The sequence below is a fragment of the Saccopteryx bilineata genome, chromosome 1 (genome assembly GCF_036850765.1).
Source record: "Saccopteryx bilineata isolate mSacBil1 chromosome 1, mSacBil1_pri_phased_curated, whole genome shotgun sequence".
NCBI lineage: Eukaryota > Metazoa > Chordata > Mammalia > Chiroptera > Emballonuridae > Saccopteryx > Saccopteryx bilineata.
The window spans coordinates 15,888,130-15,911,439 of record NC_089490.1 but is presented as its reverse complement, the minus strand read 5'-3'; the positions used below and the strand labels follow the sequence as shown (position 1 = coordinate 15,911,439).

General features: G+C 38.9%; 1 protein-coding gene across 1 annotated transcript in view; it reads right to left on the bottom strand.

Moving 5' to 3' along the window:
* The window catches only part of ZFAND3 (zinc finger AN1-type containing 3), a 315,627-nt gene that overhangs the window by 70,751 nt on the left and 221,566 nt on the right, over positions 1-23,310 (bottom strand). The window contains exon 3 of the mRNA XM_066240204.1: positions 16,531-16,713. Within this exon, the coding sequence (XP_066096301.1) occupies positions 16,531-16,713 (183 nt within the window). The remainder of the gene's footprint in view (positions 1-16,530; positions 16,714-23,310) is intronic.

The following is a 23,310-nucleotide window of genomic DNA, read 5'->3' as shown; positions in this document are numbered from 1 at the left end:
GCAGTAAAATATTCCTTCTTTTAAAAGCCTTCAATGTACAGATGAAGACTTAAAATAATGGTAATAAATGAATAGCATAAACAGATCAGAACGCATAAGAAAGTAAGTCATCTCTTCAGAACAGAAATCTTATCCTCCAACCTCACCCTAAACCTGCAATTCATGAATTGTTTTAATCAGAAAGGAGGCGCCTAATCTGTCTACGTAATAGGGTTTGAAAAGCAGCATCGATTAAAAACAAGGCTACATGAAGATATAATGAGTGGAAATCAAAGGTTACAGAAAATCTTCAGCAGAGATAACAGCTCTCCCATATCTCCATATGAAACCTCTAAATTAAACCATTTACGAAGCTTGCTGCACAATCTAATTGTTAATGTCTCAAAAGTTCTAACCCTAACTCATCTTACTCCCTTTATATCTAAATTAAGGATTCATGAGAAAGTGATTTTCAAAGTGGGTTGAAGTTGCTATTGCCAGCTCTCTATTTTGTTCATAAAATGCTTCTCGACAAAATTTTATTACCATTCCAAGCCCACTCCCCTAAATATTACAGTGCTGGGCAGTGCTGCAAATATTATTGTGTGTGTGCATGAGGGTGCTTATTGCCCATTGCTCAACAGAAACAAAATGAAAAATTCTCCCTCACCACCTTCCCCAGGGAAAACCATTACAAGCTAAATGAAATCAAGAATGCTTCCCCCTTGCCCTGCACTGACAAACTCTTTTACAGCAGAGTGGACATCCCTATTAATGATCTGGGGTTTTTTTTTTCTTTTTAATGATGTGTTTTGGAAGAAATGTTTGCTCCTGAACAAGCAATGACCTAATTAGCTTCAAGGACAGGGACAAAGTTTCACTCATCTTGGTAATCTAGCACATCAGGTGTTCAAAATATATTTTTCAATAGGAAATACAGTCAGTAATATTGTAATAACTATGCACGGTGCCAGATGTGTACTAGACTTACTGGGGTGATTACTTTGTAAAGTATATAATGTCTAATTGCTGTGTTATACACATGAAACTAATATAATATTGTATGTCAATTGTTATTGAAAAATAAATTTTAAAAAAGTATCGAAAACTGGAAATTTGCTAAAAGAATAGATTTCAAGCACTACTATCTCAAAAAAGGTAACTATGTTAATTAGCTTAAGTATAGTACTTATACTACTCAAAAAAATATTTTATAGCTTCATATTCATTTTGAAATATCCCCTAATTTTTTGTGAGCAGTATATTTATATCTATATCAAAAATCAGTGTGTTGTAGACCTTAAGAATATACAATTTTTATCTAAAAGTAAATAAAAACAAAACAAAAATTTATATTTTTTGAGTATTTAATGAAAATAATCCAGGCCAAAAGCAATCACTGAACATACGTAACTATTCAGTAGGGAAGTAAAACTAGTTAAATTTGGTTGATTTTCACCATATTTACATGTTGATCTAGCACGGCAATTCTGAAGCATTTTGCATTGGAAGCTCTTTACATTTAGAAATTGCTGCGGGATCCAAGATAGCGATGGAGCAGGCAAATGTTCCAACGGCCTTCCACTAGGACCAAACTGCAGCTATCACTAAATTTAACAACAATCATCCCAAAAACCCACCTCAGGACTAAATGAAGAGAAGTCCATAACCCAGGATTCACAGAAGACACACTGGAACTGGCAGAAAGGGCTGGGACACAAAGGGCTGCCGCGGCTCCCATGAGCAGCGTCAGCTGAGGTCCCAAGGGACATCTCAGCTGCAGGGGAGGTTAGCCCTGTGAGGTGTGGGTCCTAAGCCCCAGGTTGGATGCCTCAGCCTAGACCACCAGAGACTGGAAGAGGTGCCCACAAATCATTTGGCAGTGAATAGAGGCGAGGTTTCTGTCTGTGAGAAAGAGACGGGAGTTCTCAGGCATGCACGCACCTTGTTAAAGGGCCAACACAGAAAACCTTGCTCACAGCCACTTACCCTGGGCTCTGGCGGAGGACGGGCTCAGCAGACTAGAGTTGAGAGAGGACAGTGGGAGACTGGCAGCCCCAGAGAGAGACATGGTGGAAGAAGAGCCACCAAGATCCCTGTGCTGAATCATTCTCTAATACTACAGTTGCCATCTTTCCTGGGTGGAGCAGTCCCTCCCATGAGCCATCAGCATGGTGGAAAGCCACTGCCCCACTCTCAGGACTCTCTTGCCCCAACCCATGGAGATTAAGCCCTGCTGAGAAGTCAGCAACTTTGGCCATAAAGCATGGGGCTGAATAGACTCAGGGGGTGACAGTGACTCAGCATTGAGGCCAGAGCTTTTGCCCCACATTCTTGAGAATATGACTGGTGTTTCCGCTGCACGGAAGATGCAATAGAAACTGTCTGGACTGTGGGCAGACCAAATCTCTGAGTTTCAGATACCAAACCCATTGGACTCATAGTGACTATACCCTACTGAAGTCTGTTAAAAAAATCAGGACAGACCAACACGTGGGGCCCTGGGGTGGGAACCACACCCACCACCTTCCTTGAGCCTGAATTGCCCCAGCCTCTATTGTACCAGAGCTTTTCCCAGGGGCCAAGCCCAACAAGCAGCTAGCAAACTAAGGTAGCAGGAGGCCAATCTCAAGGAGTCTTGGGTCTTTTCCTGACCTGCCCCCAGGCCCAATGCTGGTTAAAAAGGCAGCCCAGGTGTGCAGCTTGATCCTCCCTTGTGCTCCTAAGCCCAGCAGAGATAGCCACAAACTATGGATCACTTACAGCTCCAAAAAGGTTGCTGAGGGCCATTCATGGGCAGTGCCTTACACTGGTCTGCACCACGTTCCCTAAGGCCCAGACCAACACATCCACTAGCCAGCTGCAGATAATATCAGAGCAGGATGCAACTAGTATTACAAACTGCATATTCAAAGAGAGAGTTCAGCAGGCACCAAACGGAACGGAGGCGAATTCCGCTTTCTGTGGTCAGCACCTGTACGGCAGCTCGCACGCACTGGACAAGGGAGAGCCTCACTGTCAGCTGGCTCCAGTCCTGGATATCCTGCCCAGTAAGACCTGCTACCCAGAAGGGTCACAATCAGCTCCCATAGCAGGCCCTCTCAATCTGTCTCCCTAATACCAAGGGCTCCTCAGCTGTAAGGACTTCTGCAAAGGGGGCTGTCATCCCCACCCAACCTGAACCTCTAGAGGCTCAGCCATCTGGGGAGAAACAGAACTGGAGTATCCAGCAGTGGCTGACAGATTAGGCTCTGGAGGAGGGGCCGTGTTCTCCAACAGTCTTTCTACAGAAGACTCTGGGAAGACCAAGCAGCTGCAAGAGGAGGTGGAGCAGCTAAAAAGTGGAGGTAAATCTTAAGGACCTTGGGTCATTTTATGGAGCTGCTGTCGGTCCTAAGCAGGAGAAAGGTGATCCTTATACACAGGTTGGCCCCACCCATACTCAGGCACAGAAAATGCAGACACAACAGTAAGCAGAGTGGTAGTCCCAGACAGGTAGCACACAGTCGGTTATAACACATCTGACATCAACCCATACCCAATCCTCACCAAAGAGGATCCAGAACCAACACAACTGGTAGTGGGCTGCAGACCACACCAACACCAGACTCAACCAGCCACACAAGCGGCACACCCAAAGGGGAGACCAGCAAGCACCATACTCTGCTCAGAACCATTTGAGCCATGGCTGTGGGAAAGACAGAGCGAGTTTGCGGGCGGGGGTGTGGAGAAGCAGGGGGTTGCTTCTCCTGTGTGCCCTGACCGGGAATGGAACCTGGGACATCCACACACTGGGCTGACACTACCACTGAGCCAATCAGCCAGGGCCAACACTGAAATTCTAAGCCACCATCTTGGGGATCAAAACTAAGAACCCTTTTTAGGAGGTTAAATATCAAATGGGTAATAAAGTCAGGTCTATTTTTAGACACTTTTGTTTCTCTCTGTGACAAAGCACATTTAATGTGGATGTGAAATCAGGAGCTGTCACTTCCCCAGTTAGACTTCCGTTCTGACTATTCACAGGCTTAACGGTGGCCCCGCTCAGATTCCTGTATTTGCATTCACCACCAACACAAGCATGAATCCCACGCCATTCACCGAGAGACCACTCAGCATATGAAGAGCTTTTACTTTTTTCTGACACAGTTCAGTTACCAAGAGCGTTTTTCATAACCCTCGGCTGCGCCAGCAACTAACAGGCTGCACTGCCTTCAGGAAGGGAAATGACTTGTGCATCTTCAGAAGCTGCTTCAGAAAAAAGGGAAAAACATAACCATACAGCTCACAAAAAGTAGGGGACACTTCAAAGTGAGTATGAAGTGATAAAAAAAAAGCATTTGATTTTTTTTATTAAACAAGAATATGAGAAAAGCAAACATGTGAAAGAAAGTTATTTGATTAGCAAATGAGATGCAAACCTAACTTCTGTCTCATTGGTAACAATGCACCATACAAAAGGCTGAAGTACTGGAGCACCTGCACGGTCCCTGACCCCTCGTTTCTGTGAGCAGTGTATTTTGGCCACAGGCACTGCACCATGGACATCTGAACAGCTTCGTGAACACAGGCGCTCTTCTTCCCAGCCCCTGGCTCAGCCTCTCCTACGGGGAGCTGGATCGGCTGCGGTGTTTTCAGAGTGACACTGAATGGAAGGTACCTTAGTCAACCTTCTTGTTTCAGAAAACACTAGTAGCAGGTCTTACTAATAGGACCTCTTTTTGCAAGTAATAGTTGAAAATGTCACAATCTGAATTATGTAGAGAAGTGTTTATAACAATATTTTGGAGTTTTAATATGTAGTTCCTTAACAAGATAGAATTTTATTTTTTAATTAGTCTAAATAACTACCTCTAACGCACCCTAATAGATGCCCCTATTATAATTTTTTTTCAGCCAAACACTTGTCATAATAAAGCTTAGGTTTAGTTTAAAATCAGCACAGTTGTCACCCATTACCTTTGTCTACACCAAATAAAACCAGTAAGACAACTGCAAAGGGCTAAAGCTGTGTGAAGTGTGGTTGTTCACCATGACCTTTACTTTCACTGCAACCTATAGAGCATTTCATTTAATAAGAATGTTTTTTAAAAATCTGCATTTGCAAAGAGGGAGTACTGATGATGTTGCTAGTCTGAATATCAATAACTATATAATCTCATAGGTGCCCAAAGAAATCTTTACAGGAAACTAACCTTTCAGATTTGCAGATTTCAAAGGGACCCCTGAAAATGAGTGATTAAAGAGCGTCAGTCTTCTCTGTTGTAAAGGGCAATCTTGAATGGGGAAATTCAGGTGAGAAAAAAACTTTTTTTGATAGCAATTCGCCCAGTTTAAAAAAAGTCTCCCATTATTTTAAAAACTCAACAAGGTGACCGAACTTCTAAATGTGGTAGGGCAACCGCCTTTTTGAGTTGCTTCCACTTGGGATTACCAAATGGCACAGAAAATAATAAAAGAATATTAAGTAACTGTTCAAAATCAGGTTCAGGCAATGAGAAGCCTCTCTTTAATATATCAAAACACCTGAAGTAGGTTTTCAAAAGTAAGAAAAATAAGAAAACTTTTCTAAAAATTTAAATCGGTAAGCATTTACCGAGTGCTGCCTTGCCAAGCACTATGCTGGGTGCTCTGGGGCACAGCGAAGCCACATAAAGCCTTTGCTAATTTTGAATTTAGCCTGTAAACTGTTACAGAGAGATGACATTCTCATGTCAGAGGTAACCAAGACAGAATGTGATTACACGTTCCAGGTAAGAAATAAAGGGAGTCCTTGGAGGAAGAAATCAGTAAGGATAAAATGGTTTTAAGGTGGGCTTCTGAGAACATGAACAAAAATAGTAATAGCTCAGAGCTCAGCATCAGTGCTGGGAAGGATAAGCAGGTAGATACAGTGAAAGTCCAGATTATGGGGGAAGATGTCTGATACAAGATCAAGAATCTGAATGAAATACGTGATGACAAGACAAAAGAATTTCCTTTTTGGTTTAATACAGTATCGATTAAAGATTCATCTGACAAGTTAATGAAGTAGAACAGGATTAGAAGCAAGAACAATATAAAGATTATGATTGTAATTTTATAAAAACACAATGGCAGTGACAACTTCTCAGACATTTAATATTTCTCCATTGAGCTTAAGTAGAGGATCATAAACAAAGACAAATTAGAAAATATGAACAATTTCAGAATAGTTAAGATTTAGTTTGTGTATTTAGATAATACTCTAAAATTACAAGCCCCTTTAATAGAATAAATTTTAAAAATAAGAACACTATATATAATTTTATTCTAATAAATTTAGAAATCTATGAATGTTTTTATAATAATATTGATTGCCAGAATTGACTTTAAATGAGGTAAAAAATATAAATAGTCCAATATCAAATATCAGGCCAATCAATTTTATGAGTAAATTCTTCAAACTTTCAAAGAATAGATGTTACAAAATGTCAGAACATACAGGCTATGTGAGACCACAGGAAAGACGAAAAGCTTTCCACATGAACCTCATATACAAACACACACATACACAAAATTAACTCACTTATTAAAAGAGTGTAAATTTTTTTATAGCGAGAAAGAGACAGACAGGAAGGTGAAGAGGGAGAAGAGAGATGAGAGGCAGCAACTCATAGTTGCTTCACTTTAGTTGTTCATTGACTGCTTCTCATATGTGCCTTGACTGAGGTGGGGGGAGGGTCCACGCTGAGCCCGTGACCACTTGCTCAAGCCAGCAACCTGTGCCCATGCTCAATTTGGCAAGCCTGCACTCAAGCCAGCAAACCCAGGGTTTTGAACTGCGAACCTCAGCATCCTAGGTCGATGCTCTATCCACTGCACCACCACTGGTCAGGCCAAAGTTGTAAAATTTAAAGTAAAATTAGCATTTTGAATTCAGCAGTACAATGAAAGAACTAGTAGGATTTACTCAAGGAATGCAAAGACATTTTAACCTTGGAGGTCTATTAAATTAGGAGATTACATACATACACATTAAAGGAGAAATCCGTATGACCAACTCAGTAGATTCTGAAAAAGCATTTTATAAAATTCACCATTCCTTTCAGATTAAGAAAAATATTAGCAAAGTATAAATAGAAGAGCTTCCTTAACCTGATAAATGATAGCCACAAGAAACTTACTGCAGATATTTTAATTGTGAAGTCCTAGTAGAAGTAGTCTAATCAGTTAGGAATGAGGAAAAATATAAAGCTGTAAAAAAGAAATTCTAGCAAGAAATGTATAAGGCTCATATTAATGAAATGATAAATCTTGACTCAAGAATATATGAAGTTTGGGTCCTGGCCGGTTTGCTCAGTGGAAGAGCATCAGCCTGGGGTATAGATATCTGGGTTCGATTCCCAGTCAGGGCACACAGGAGAAGTGACCATCTACTTCTCCACCCCTCCCCCTTCTGTCTCTTCCCCTTCCACAGCCATAGCTCAACTGGTTCAAGCGAGCGTATGGGCCCCAGGCTCAGTGGCTGATATTTTTAGCGCTTCAGGTGCTAAAAATAGCTGAGTTATGAGCAAGGCCCCAGATGGGCAGAGCACTGGCCCCAGATGGGGGTTGCCAGGTGGATCCCGGTCAAGGGTGCACATGGGAATCTGTCTATCTCCCTTCCTCTCACTTGGAAAAGAAGAAGAAAAAAGAAAATATGAAGTTTGAATAAAGGAAGACAAATGATGTGACTATATGAAAAAACTTAATAATGTATTAAAATGTCCAAATTATTCCCCAAACTATACATATTTAATGTAATCCCATTTAAAACCACACTGTAATTTTTAATACTTTCACAAGCTGACTAAAAAAAAAAAAAATACAAAAGAACAAACCAACAAAAATTTTAAATAATAAACTAAGGGGGACTAGCTCTATCAGATATAAACTGTATTTTAATCTCAGGAATAGGCAAGTAGACCAACAGAACAAAATAAAAGTGCCTAAAAACAGATCTATGTTTCTATAATAATAATGACATTTAAAATCAGGCCTATTTAATAAATGATTTTGAGATAACTGGCTATTCATTTGGAAAAATAAAAGGTAAATCCTTATACTTTATATGATATACAAAATAAATTGCAGATGGATTCAAAAGCTAAATAAATTAAAAGACAAACTATAAAAAGTATTAAAATATATACAGAAAAAACACTTTTATAATTCTGCAATGGAGAGTACTTTCTAAGAAAGACACAAACCTAGAAGACAAAAGACTAACAGATTTGAATTTTTAAATTTGCATATTTTCTAATGGAATCCAAGGCACCCAAATCAAAAATAAAAGCCAAGTGACATACCAGAAGGAAATATCTGTAAGATATATAACAAAGATTTATTATCCAGAATATGAGTTCCCACAAATCAGTAAGAAAAAGATGGATAATAAATAAGCAAAGAATGTGGGTAGGCAAATCACTGGAGACATAAATAACTAATAAACATATGAAAGAATGCTCAATTTCACTATCAGGAGATGTCAGGAGAATGCAAATTAAAATGAGCCATTCTTTTGCTGTTGCAAAAAATAAAAATAAAAGAAACACCTAGCATTGGTAAAAAGTATGGGAAATACTCTCAAACACTATTCTTAGGAGTATAAAGTGGCAATATAATTTTGGAAATTTGCCATGCATATCAAGTTTAAAATAAACATATTTTCTCTGACTTGTTAGGTCCTCGTCCATCTACCATTAGTCATTTACATCAAATTTTACTTCACATGGTTTATAGTAGTGAAATATTAGAAACAGCTCAAGAGAAAATAGTAAGTATATGGAATACTACAGAGCAGTTGAAAAAGAATTAAGCAGATCTCTCTTGGTGCTGACCTGGAAAAATCTCTAAAATATAGTTAAATTAAAATTTAAAAAAATAAAAGAATACATAAAGCAAGCTAAAAACAGTATGTACAGATAGTATACTCTCATTTGTATAAAAATAAAGGAAACCTTAAAAGTATGTAAACATGTATACAACTGCATAGCAAAGAATATACAACCCAAAAAGAATAAACAGTGATTACCTCTAGAAAGAGCAGAAATTTGGTGGGGGTGAAGTGGATTAAAAGAGTATTTTCCCCTTCTATTCCACATAAACCTGTATGTCTTTAACTTTACTTGTATTCTTAAAAATAGGATTAAAACTAAGGGGGAAAAAAACAGCAAATGAATTATTTAAAAATCACAGTGTTGCTTTAATTTGGCCTTCATTTCAACTACAAGGTGAAGGTCAGATGACACTCTAAGTGCCTGAATAGTTCTGACACAGCTAACATTATGGAATAGAAATAATTTCCTTAAGAAAACACTGCTAAATTGCTCAAGTCCTCCTGCATTTTGATAGGGATTAATTGAATGATCCCATACATTGATTCCTGGTGAATTACAGCCATTCAATTCAATTCAGCATATAACTGTACATTATTATACTGTACAGCCAAGTATCAATCTTTTTAGAACACAGCCTGCTTTACAGAATCAACCCCAGGATAAATAAATTCACTGAGGAAAAAAAAGAAAACCTCTAAATTAAAATCAAGAGACATTTAAAGTTCGGGCATTTTTCATTACGGGAAAGAATCTTCCACTTTGTGACTATTATATATCAGAAAAGCTCCATCTGTTGTATAATTATCTCTGATAAACAGCCTGATGTGTTGAGTTTCATTAGAGAAAAAGGAAGAGAAAGAAAGACACATACAGAGAGAATTGTAAATAAATCTCCCCACATTTCACACAAAACCAGCCCAGCAGGTAGTCATAAAATATTTTTAATAAGCTAGTATTTTCTAAGCGCTCTACTAGAATAAGCCAGCCTATTTTGCCCAATATCTGGTCTTCTGAAGTAGGCATATTCCAAAAAAGGGAAAAAGAGTTTAATTTAGTAATTATTAGAAATTAAGTTGATAAAAACAAAAAGTCACTTGGAGGCAGTGATAATTTTCCAGGAGATAGATAAGGGCTTGTCAGACAGGAATGAAAACTGGCAGCCAATGAAGTCCAATGCACGTTCAAAAACCCAAGGGCAGTCTAGGAAGGAAATCTGTTAAAATGCACCCCCATTTTATTCTATCTTTTAAATGCCTGGGGGAGCTAGAGAGTATCCCCAGGAACCAGTTTCTAAGGAAACAATGGCAATCTCTTTGTTCAACCAACTTAATTTAACCACAGATAAAGAATGTTCTCAAATTTCTATTTTAGACTTCACTGTCATTATATTAAAGGAAAATCCAGCCAGCACTTGGAAATTAAACTTAAATCATTAAAAACCTTCACTAGCCTGACTTGTGATGGCGCAGTGGATAAAGCGTCAACCTGGAAATGCTGAGGTTGCCGGTTCAAAACCCTGGGCTTGCCTGGTCAAGGCACATATGGGAGTTGATGCTACCTGCTCCTCCCCCTTCCTCTCTCTCTTTCTCTCTCTTTCTTCCCTCTCTATAATGAATAAATAAAATCTTTAAAAAAAATCTACTTAAAAAAAATAAAAATAAAAACCTTCACTAGCCTGACTAGGAGGTGGCTCAGTGGATAGAGCGTTGGACTGGGATGCGGAGGACCCAGGTTCGAGACCCCAAGGTCACCAGCTTGAGCGCGGGCTCATCTGGTTTGAGCAAAACTCACCAGCTTGGACCCAAGGTCACTGGCTTGAGCAAGGGGTTACTCGGTCTGCTGAAGGTCCACGGTCAAGGCACATATGAGAAAGCAATCAATGAACAACTAAGGTGTCGCAATGAAAAATTGATGATTAATGCTTCTCATCTCTCTCCATTCCTGTCTGTCCCTATCTATCCCTCTCTCTGTTTCTGTAAAAAAAAAAAACACAACAACAACAAAACCTTCACTAAGTTTTGCTTAGTATGGTTCTCACTTTTTCTGTATATTTTCGTTTTCTACAACAAAAGCATCTCCTGGGTATATGCTGCGTAAATGAACAGGACAAAACGCAAGCATTACAGCTAAAAACGGCCCTGAGCTGAGTTCTAGCTCTGTCATGTGACACCAGGCAGGTAGGTCACCATGCCAGCCTTTTACTCATCTGTAGAACAGAAAGGAGATTATCTGCCTTGCCAATGTTGCACACTGTCAGGATGATCCCCCCAAAATGATGTTTGTCAAGTGCTTTGCAGAATAGGCTGGCAAACATCTGTACAGGACCACTGGGTCTCTGTATCAGCTACCCTATCTGCTGCTGTAGAGCAGAAGCAGCCACAGAAAATACACAGATGAATGAACAGGGCTGTGTTTCAATAAAAATTTATTTTAAAAAAGTCACAAAATTATTTTGTTTTTTCAATCATTTAAAATTATTCTTAGCTTGTAGGCTGTACAAAAACGGGTGCTGGACTGAATTTGGCCCTTGGGCGGTAGTGTGCCAACCCCTCGTATAAAGGGTAGTTTTATGGATGTGCTAGTTGCTGTTTAGTTCTTAGTATGTGCCTCTGCAGAGCTTAGCAGAGTGTCTGTATGAGTGGGCCTTCTCTAACTGCTAGATCAGAATGTCAGAATACTTGAAAACAATTCCTTGCCATTCATTCCTCTTCCCTAGGAACACAGGTATCAGTTATCTTCCTCTCCTGCTGAGAAAGAAACAGACAACCTCAATTTCCATGCAATATATAGTGGGACTGAGGGTTGGGGAGAGCTGTACATCATAAGGCTAGGTAGGCATGCATATCAGAAGGCTCCCCAAAAAGGCAGTAGAACTGCCTAGGCCTTTAAGAGCATGACAACAGGAAAGTTCATTTAAAGGAGAGATAAAGAAAGGGGTGTTTTATTTATTTATTTATTACCATTTTTAAGTCAAATCTGGTAAGGCTCTGATTTTAGGTAACCAGTCCTCTGTCCATCATTTAAAAATAATAAGGCCCTGGCCAGTTTGCTCAGTGGATAGAGCATTGGCCTGGCCTATGGTCACCTTGGGTTCAATTCCCGGTCAGGGCACCCAAGAGAAGTGAACATCTGCTTCTCTCCCCCTCCCTCATCTTTCCTTCTTCCCCTCTGACAGACAGTAGCTGGACAGGTTCAAGCATCACCTTGGACGCTGAGGATAACTAGTCATTCTGGGCGTGTCAATCTCAAGTGCTAAAAATAGCTTGGTTGATTCAAGCATCAGACTGGGTGCTGGGTAGATCCCAGTGGGAGTCTGTCTCACTATCTTCCCTCCTCTCACTAAAACAAAAACAACAACAAGACAACTCACTCCAGTATTCTATGATATTATCTCTATGAAAAACCTAAAAATTGTGACAACAGGAAATAGGTAGTAGCAAAAGCAGCAAGAAATGTTACTTTGTTATTTTTAAGTGCCTGAGTAATAACCTCTTCCCTCTACTTTTCATTTGCATGCAACACCCTTTCTACTATAAATCAATAGAGACAGTCAGACAGCTAGGTGTGGTGCCAGAGAGCAGGGCTGCTCTGTGATCTTGGTCAAGATAATGAATCATTCTGTGCCTCCATTTCCACATCTGTGAAACAGATATGGTAACAGTACTCATCTTACAGGGTAATTATGAAGATAAAGTAGACTAATACAGATGAAGTACTTGAAACAATCCTTGATGAGAACTCCACTGTTAGCTGTTACTATTATTCAGCATGTAAATGCTGTGACAGTACCTTTGATCACTATTTGAATTTTGTTTACACTTCTTTAAAAATGTTTGCAATGGCTAACACTACATGGACTCTTCTGCAGACACACACGATGGGAGAGGAAGAGATGTATGTGTGTTCAGACAAAGAAATATCACTTGGATATCCGCTTTATTTTATCTTGTCAGGTGTTTTAATTCTTTTGGATAAAAATCTGTATTTTACATACTTTTGTCAATAGTTCTTACTCTGGCTGCAGTCTTTTCAAAACAGCATTAATGTACTGACTCTTACAACCTTTCTGCTCGTATATTCATTTAACAGTGAGAAGTAGAAAGCAGATGTAAGCAATATTCATTCTCTTGATTATCAGGAAAAAAGTAAAACCTTTCAACAGCCCCAAAGACTCAGCACTTTCAGTTCAAAACAATAACAATGGATCTATAACTACTGTGCAGTTTAAAAATTATGGATTGGTAATCCCAAACCCATTTCCTGGCAACTCCCACACCCTACTTCTCCAAATCCCTCTAGGAGAAGATACAGAAAGATAACACAACAACCCCCCCCCCCCCCGCCCCCTGCTGCTTCTTCCTCCATCTTTCTCCTAGGTAGGTCACAGCTGAAGAGATAAGCAGTGTCAATGGACCCGCTGTCTCATCTCTCCTAAGTCTTCAATACTACTTGGCAATCACTTTGACTTCTAATGCGCACACCCTGACAGCTTTGACAGCTTTAACAAACCTTCCTTACCTCCCTCATCTCTCTATCCCCCCCATCTACAAACCAGGCACACACCTCCTTACTCCAGTGTAGTCTTCAGCCTAGCTGAGGTTGCAAAACCCATATGAGAGAGTTTTTGCAAATGACAAACCACTGCTCCTGCTGCCTCCCTTTTACCCCCAGATTCTTAGTACCTGTTTGGGAGAGCAAGCCGGAATCTCGGGGAGAGGTGTAGACAGCTGGACAGGTGACTGCTATGTGGGTAGAGGAGACCTGATCTTACCCATTTCGGTACCCAGCACTTAACCTGGTGCCCAACATATAGCACGCGCCCAGCAAAGTCAGCTAAATGAATATATAAAATGTATTTTATAAAAAGTATATATATGTAAAATGGCACTAGTATATTTTGGTAATCAATCTCATGACCACCAAGTTCAAACATCTCCTGTCAGTTTGTAGTCCACAGAATTTTCACAACATTGTAGCGATGTGCTTGAGTGGCTGAAAGCACAGGCTCTGGAGCCAGATTGCTGGGTTGGCACGTGGACCATCCTGCACAGCAGGGGCTCTGTAACTCTGGGCAGAAGCTACTGAACCTCAGTGTGCTTCAGCTTCCTCTCCGGTAAAAACGGAGAGAGTAAGAGCGCCCACCTCATAGGGGACTGTGAGAATGAAATGTCAGTGCACGCGGAGAGCTTAGAAGAGTGCGCAGAGTGGAGCCAACACTTCACAAACGTGCCCCAATGTTTCCATCTGCAGCCCGGTGCCTGGATTTGGATCCTGTTTCTGGTGCATCCTAGTTCACTACCACAGGCTGATTACTTGATCTCTTTGTGCCTGTTTCCTTATTTATAGAATGGGAATGATGTTAATATCTACCTCACTGCTTGTCATGATGAATAAGAGAGAAAATATGCAAAACATATACTATTGATACAATGCCTTGCACATAAAGCACTCAGTAAGTGGTGGTAGTTACTGTTATCTCCGTCGCGCACGCATTGTTGGCTGCTGACGCGGTTTACTGGGGCTTGACCCTGGGGTGTGCGTGCCTGGGCCCATCAGGTTAAGTTCCATCCGATGAGACCCTCACCACCTGCAACCTTTCTCACAGACAAGTTCTTAACCTAATGGCCAGAGCAAGCTTCGAAAAATTTTTCTCAAGTTTGGATATAAATGAATGGTGTGTATTTTTCTGAGACAATAGGCCATAGCTTTCATAAGCTCCTCAATAAGTACATCACCCCGAATAGATTTTTAAAAAACAAAACAAAACCTGCCTTAATGTTGCCACTACCATCTTCATTTTTTCTTCTCCTCTTAAATGACTTCTACACCTTTACCTGGGTTTCTAGTCAGAAAGTTATAGTGTTTTAAAAAGTCTCTCTCTGCAACGTTATTCCCGTATAATCCTTCCTATTTTCAATACTGCCAGGTTATTTCAATAACTTCAGGTTATTTCTCCAGAAGAACTATAATATTACTTTCCTTGCTCAAAAACATAAGTACTATCTAACATCCAAATATCCTAGCTGAGCATTCAAACCTCTACAACCTGGTCACAGTCTCCCTTGCCAGCCTTGTCCCCCATAAATGGCCCTAACAGAGTCACACGCCATTGCAGAACTCCATGCAGCTTTCCTCCATGTCACTCTACTCTGTCTAGAATGTTTTCAACATCACTTTCTCCAGTAAATCAATACTCTTCATTAACGGTTACTGTCTTTAATAACAAATATATTTAGCTCTCCCCGCTAAACAGTAAATTCTTTGAGGACAGGGACTATGGCCTTCTTTACTTTTACATTCTGTTTTACCTAGTACCATGCTTTATGATAAAGTTTAGATGAATATTCATTCTCTGGCCATCTTTTCAAAGTTAATAGAACATTCCAAGGATTTCTAGATAGTCATTAAATCTGAAAAATAAATTTCAACCTGTTAACTGAATTTTAAAAAGGCAAAAACTGCTATGTCATAACATTGCTAACTTTCAACACTCGCAGTGATGGTTGTGCCCTAAAGGGAATGGCTATCGTGTTATAGAGACTAAGTGGGCAATAGATTTCCAAATCACATCTGCGGTAATGGTAAATCCTGAGGATTTACAGAAGAGCAATGGAAACCATCTTCTCTTTCCTTCGAATACCTATGTTTTCTGAACTACATAGTGTTTATTATCTCAGCTGATGGTCTAGAAACATTCAAGGCCCAGTTAGTAACAGAAGCAAGGTTTCAATCCAAGGTTCCTGAATCTGAGGCAAGTTCCCTAGACGAGTGTTTCTCAACACTGGCTGCACTTTAGAATGCTCTTCAGAGTTAAAAAGAACAGATTCCTGGGCCTTCATCCAGGCCAATTAAATTAGACTTAGGGAATGTTGCTGAAGATTAAAATTCTTTTTAAAAGAAATGTACTGATTGATTGATTTTAGAGAGAGAGAAGGAGGGGGAGAGGGAGAGGAGGAAAAGGGGAGAGGGGGAGAGAGAGAAGTACTCATTTATTGTTCCCTTTAGTCGTCCATTCATTGGTTGCTTCCTTTATGTGTCCTGACTGGGGATCGAATCCGCAACCTTGGTGTTTTGGGATGACACCCTAAGCAACTGAACTAACTGGCCAGGGCCAGATTAAAATTGTTTTAAAAAATCCCCAGTGAATTCTAATTTGCAGCCTGGGCTGAGAACCACTGCCCTAGACTGGTTCAAAACCTTGGTATCTTGACAGTTAACATAAAGGCTATCTTATAAGATCAACTTAAGCTCTAGGGCAGTGGTCCCCAACCTTTTCTGGGCCACGGACTGGTTTAATGTCAGAAAATATTTTCATGGACCGGCCTTTAGGGTGGGACGGATAAATGTATCACATGACAGAGACAAGCATCAAGAGTGAGTCTTAGACGGATGTAACAGAGGGAATCTGGTCATTTTTAAAAAATAAAACATCGTTCAGACTTAAATATAAATAAAACAGAAATAATGTAAGTTATTTATTCTTTCTCTGCAGACCGGTACCAAATGGCCCGCGGCCTGGGGGTTGGGGACCACTGCACTATGGAATGGATTAAACTTATCTCTAACTTGCTGACTTGGGTCTATACATTAACACTTAATACTGAATTTAAAAAGCTGTTTTTTTTCTGGGATGAGGCATTCCAAAGAAACTCATGACAGAATTCTTGGGCAGCTTTCTCTTCTCTACCACTTCACGGATCTGGGCACTTACACTCCTCTTTACTTGGTGAAGTTACATTCAGTTCTGTCGGAAGCGGCTGCTGGCTGGGACTAAGAGTTGGCGTGGTTATCGAGGTATTGGTGTTGTCACTGGTGGTCTCTTCAGAAAACAAATCTGATTGGCTGTTACTTGTACTTGGAGCGGAATCATCATCTGGTTGTTTCTTTTGAAAATCTGAAGAGAAAAAATTAAGAAAACCAGCTTAATGAAAGAGTTCATAATCTCCTTGGGTATTAGGAAATAAGGAAAGTTAGTAGAAAAAAGAAATGTACTAGAAGCAATACTAAAGACTAATTTCAGTGATTAAACAATGGAAGTCAGATACTGATCAAAAACAAATAAAACTGGTTGAGGGTAACCAGAGAGAATGCTTTCCAAGGTCTGCGTGTTATTTAAACTTTATTTATTTATTTATATTTTACAGAGACAGTGAGTCAGAGAGAGGGATAGACAGGGACAGACAGGAATGGAGGGAGATGAGAAGCATCAATTATTCGTTTTTTGTTGCGTGTTGCAACATCTTAGTTGTTCATTGATTGCTTTCTCATATGTGCCTTGACCGCGGGCCTTCAGCAGACCAAGTAACCTCTTGCTGGAGCCAGTGACCTTGGGTTCAAGCTGGTGGGCTTTTGCTCAAACCAGATGATCCCGCGCTCAAGCTGGCGACCTCGGGGTCTTGAACCTGGGTCCTCTGCATCCCAGTCCAACGCTCTATCCACTGCGCCACCGCCTGGTCAGGCTGGTCTGCGTGTTATTTAGAAGAATGGTAGAACGCTGACCTTCATGTAAGATTTGGTAAAGCAAAATGAATGTTCAAGTATTGGGGATAATCAACAGAAAAAAAAAAGAAACCCAGAAAAGTTGCTCAAACAAGACAAATAAAATGAGAAAAAACTGCAGAACAAAGCTAGGTAAATAAAAAACATAATAAAATGGTAGAAATAAGTACAGATATACCAGTAATGGTAATAAATGTAAACAGGATTAACTTAGTTAAAATACAGAAAGTTCAGACTGAATAAACAAAGTCTCACCCCTTGTAGTTTTTAAGAGACATACTAATAAAAAGAATAATATAGAAAATTTTAAGTATATGAAAATATACCAGCAAACACACAATTAAAAAACCGGTAATAGCCAGTATTGTTAGAAAATGTAGACTTTAAGGCAAAAAAGCATTATCAGAGGTAAAGAAAATCATTATATAACAATAAAAAAATTTTTTTTACAGGAAGATAAAACAATTCTGAACCTGGATGTCCCTAAAACAAGCCTCAAAAGTAAGAATGATTCTATTTCTGAGAAGGCAACAAATTTACTAACACAACAGGAAGATTTTAATATACCTGTCACAGACAAAATAACTAGTAAAATTAGTTAACATTAATAAGCATATACAGGTTAGGACACAAATAAGCTGTGTGGAAAATAATACAAGAATAAACTGTTTCATGTACTCACAATTATAAACCTACCTTTGCCCCACCCTGTATAGACTCATGTGTCCAACAATTATATAATAAATTGTTTTCAAATGCATGCAGAATATTTATAAAAACTAACTAAAACCCGGCTAAACCCTGACAACACACATTAGGCCATGAACAAAAGTCTAAACAGATGCCAACGAGCACAATACAGACATGACCAGCTAGCTAATCAGAGAACAAGTTAAAAATTCATAACACAATTCTATATAGTTGGAAATTTTAAAAACCCACTTTAAATTCATGGGTAAATGAAGAAATTAGAAAATACTTATGGTTAAATGATAATAAAATCACTATTTCTCAATATCCAGTGAAGATAAAGATGCACATAGATTACCTACACCAGCCATTTCATTCCTAGGTCCAGGCCTCAGAGAAAACAACACTCACACACATCTTCATTATATATTATCCATAAGAGTGAAATCAGATACAACCTAAAGGTCCATATATGGTAATACAGTCAAATAATGGAATAATATACATAGTGAGAACAAGTAACTATTGCCAAATACATCAACATGAATCTCAAAATTGTAACATTGATAAAACGCAAGTCACTAAATAACACAGACTGTATTTATATACAACCTTAAAAACAGGTAAAACTCAACATACTGTTTAGGAATGTATAAGTAAACCATTAAATATTTAACAAAATTCAGGACAGTGGTTACCTCTTAGTTTGAGGAAGGGAGATGGTGAAGATGAGAGGTACACAGAAATATTAAAAATTATAGGTAATGTCCAATGAGAGAGTGGATTAAAATGGTATATTCAAGCATATAAAGAATGCTCTATAGCAGTTAAAATGAGTGAATAAAGCTATAAATGTAACAGAAAATTCTCAAAAACAATGCAGAGAGAAAAGGACATCAGTGAAAATGATATCACAGAGTTTCTCAACTCCCACAGCGAAGAACTAACCAGTGAAGACCTTATGGAACTAGAGCAGCAGATGACAGCATTTAGGGAAGAAAATAGGAACACAGAAACTCTAGAACTGAAAAGTTTTCAACTAGAGAGGCAGCTGATGCTTTTCATCTCACTGAAGCAGGAATGGCAAAGTTAGAGGAGCCAGATCCTGACACAGAGAGGTTCACCTAAGTTTACCGCACAGTTACCGAAGGCCTGAGATGCCACAGGGCCATTTATGAGGAGAAAAGAAAAGCTCTCTGTACAAGCCTCTCTGACTGTCTACTTCAGGAAACTGACTCCAGCAGCAGAATCAAACCCTGACTCTAACAAGTCCCATCTTCTCCAACAAGTCCATCATCTTCTGCATCATCTGAGATGGTTTAAGGCTGTATTTGAAAAGGTTGAAGTGTCTATATGCACAGAAAGGTAAAAATAAATACTATGTTAAGACAAACATCTAAGTTGCTTTTAATAGGTAAATGTACCTGTTCCAATTTACATACAAATCCAACTATAGAACAAACCTACAGAAGCTATCTTGTTTGTAACCCAGGAACTGACTGTATACAGTATAAGTGAAGTTTATATAACAAATTTAAATATGTAAAAAATACCATATATTGTTTATGGATATATAATTACATTAATAAAAACCTGCATGGAAATGATACACCAAATTCAAGACAGTATTTATTGGGGGGGGGGGGAGGAAGAAGGGTCTTCAAACCTATCTGTAATATTTTATTTCTTAAGGCTGGAGGTGGCTTAAAGTTATTATGTATATTATCTTTATGTTTCATTTAAAAAATCTAATGTCAGTCCATGAAGTGCAGATTATGCTTCTATATCAATTCAGGGAAGGATCCTGACAACTCCACACTGCTTTATCTTCTGAACCACAGAGAAGCTGCTGCTATTGTTTTGACATATTCTGAGCACTGGAATAGCTAGCATTTAGGTTACATTTACCATGTGGCTAGGCACGACACTAAATATTTTAGGTGTATAACTCATTTACTTTAATCCTAGAGACAACCCTAACAAGGGAGGTATAATTAACACCACTTTATTGATGAAGAAAGTGCAACTCAGGAAGTTTAGGTAATTGGTTCCAACTTAACAGTTAGTAAGCAGCAGGATCAAGATTTAAATTCAGGTCCATCCGACACCAAAACCCACAGTCTTTAATCATAACCATAGGATGCAGGGATGGTAAACACTAGAGTGGCCAAGGAAAAGGCCTGCATGTCAAGCCTCCACCCATGTACAGCAGCAAAGATGAATCTAATAGAAGAATCACTACCTACTGTGCCAATCGGTGATCGCAAGCTTCTTTTCTGTGTATTTATTTTTCTTAGCCACTTTCTTATTCTTCAGTGTTTTGACATTTTAAGTGGTTATTATCTCAGTGTTATTTGTACAGCACCTTCAGAGAAAAAGGTACCATCTAAATGGAATAAAAATACTGCAGTATAATGGTGCTTCTTTTATTATGTCGTGTCATCTCATTAGTTCTCCTGTGTCAATTATCATTGTATCTCTCCTATAATTATCTCTCTAACATTTAATTGGAAATATTATAAGGCCCTAGATGAACTGAAACCGAATTATTGTACCAGCGAGCACAATCCTGAGTCCTTGTGACAGACAGTACACACACACACACACACACACTCTCTCTCTCTCTCTCATGTACAATAACCCTTTGAGAGTAAACATTTTTGTTTAAAGACATTGTTACCATGTCCCACCCACACAATCTCCAGTCTGCTGGCCACACTCCTTGATGTTCAAGTACTTTAAAAGTTTTCTTGTAAATCTGCAGTTGAGACAATGTACCTTCTCTTTCAATCCATCCTCCCACTTTTCTGCACTGCCGCAGGGCAATGGTCTAAAATGTCATCAAACTAAAAGTATTCATTGCAAACCAAACTGGCTGCACACAGAACTACATAGTAGAAGCTTTATATATTCTATGCTTCAATTCAATAAAGAACTTAAGAATCACAGAATTTTACAACCAGAACTTTCAAGATCCAGCTCAGACCTCTCGATGTAGAGCAAGAGAAAGCAAGAGCCAAGAAAGTTAATGCCAACTCACCAGAAATTCACAGAGTTAATCCGAGTTTTCTAACTCTTAGGCCTAAATTAACAGTTTGTACAATAGAGCTTTAGAGTTGAATTTGAATTCAAATCCCAATTTCACTATTTACTGTGCATATGTCTAAAAGCAAACTGTCTAATTTGGGGGGAGAGTCCTTATACATAAAATGAAGAAAGAAGGTTCTTCCTAATTCTCAGAATGTGAATTAAATAAGATAATGTACTTATATAACATATCTAGCACATGGGTACTCAATAAATGACAGTCGTTAAAAATAAAGGGTATTTTCCACCTAGTTTAAAGAAAGGGCATGAGTTCTCTCTTCCATTTAGCCCCAATGTTTACATCATAGTTCTTACTCTTTTTCCTTTCTTTCTGTTAGATCAGTCAGCACCTAACTTCTGACTACTGACAAAAACAAAATAAAACTCCCAGAAGTCCAGAGTAGCTGGTTTATATCATGTAAAAAAGGTCAACAACAGTCAAACAGGCTGCGTCTCATCACTCCCCTCTGGAACGCAGGGTGGGAAAGGTCCAGCAGGGGCTGCTTCATTAGACCCAGACACAGTGAAGACTGTTCACTTCTCTAAATCTAAGAAAAAAAATTGGAATAATTATCTATTTTTGTAAATTGGTAAGAGTAAAAGGTATATCCAAAGATGTAAACTTGATTTTGAATAAAGCTGCCAGGCTGAGACAGGTTTGTGTGGATAAAGCTTTTCCAGATTAAACTGTTATTTGTAAAAGCTGAATAAAAACCTTTAAACTTTAATGGGATTGCTGTCCAAAAGAAGCCAAGATCTTGGCAGCGTACATTATCCAACTAAGAGGAAAAATAATTTCTCATCAAAGGCACTCCTGGAACGTGAAGTGTCCAGAAATGGGTACACAAGATAGAGAAACGGACCTATTGGTACCAGCTAAGCCAAAGTGGCCAGTTTTCTTCATGTTTAGAGCGATGTTCCTCTTAGGTCCATCTTCTTAACAGAGTACACCTCGAAAGACAGGCTGAGGAAGCACCTCACCCTGCCCTGCTGGTGAGCCGTTCTCTGGCGGTCTCACAGGGACTGTGCCTTAGCTAGCCATCACTCAGAACTTGCCTTTCATATGGGTGTGTCTGTTCACCTCTCAGACATCCTACACAGACCTGGCAAGATGCTTATTAGCTCGCTTAAATTCCTGCCCCACTTCCAGATTATAACAGTAACTATTATCTTTTTTAATGATGCCTTCAAGGCAAAGAATACACAAAAGTGATTTGGAAGAGATTTCACTCAACTTCCTTTCTTTGACAATAAATGGTCTTTTTTTTTAAAAAAAATTCTCTTCAGTAAGCTAGTTTTTGCTCTTAGCAATACCTATACGAATATTTTTTTCTTTGTCACATATAAATTTTTGTGATCACTGGTGAGTACACGGAATGTCCATTTATAACCAATTCACTACTGTTACACATTTGCAGTTACCAATTTTTCACTATTATAAGTAAGATTTCATTGAATTTTGCTTAGGTTATATTGCTAGAAGAATACTGCTCACAAAGATTAGGAGATATTTCAAAATAAATATTAAGCTATAAAATATCCCCTAATTTTTGTGAGCAGAATACATCAATTGGGTAAGGGAAGATGTACAATTTTTAAAGCTTTTGGTACACAATGTCAAATTATCTTGACGCAAACCCTGTGATTCCCCACAGCACAAGACTTACTATGGTGCATAAGAATCCTCTATCTGTCAGTTTCCCACATTAAACAGACCCAGGACAAAAACAGTACTCAACAAATGCTATCTGAATTTGAGTGGCAACATGTGGTCTAGAGAAAACCTATCACTGGATTACATTTAAAATTATAAAGTATTTTTAAACCTTTCACAAACTATTTTGTATGCCTTGAAGGGCACTCCTAGCATCACCTGGGTTAGCATTTCCTAAAGATAAAGTGCTCAGTACCTGTGAATTTCTATTTTTATAATCAATAAGTAAAGATGAGAACTTCAACTGCACTTGTTCTAACTCACTCATTAAGCCTACTTGGCCACTAATAACAGCTTCTATATCATTATTATAGCCACTAAAGCTGGGCATAAAGAAAATCAAATTGAAAGTGAGAGAGGAACTAAGAGTTAAGTGCCTACAATGAGCAAGGCCAGAGGCTGTACGTTCATTTTCTCATTTACTCCTCAACATAAACTGGGCAGTAGAGGTTACCCACATTTCAGCAGAGGACAGCAGAGCACGGCAAGCTTGGGGAGACC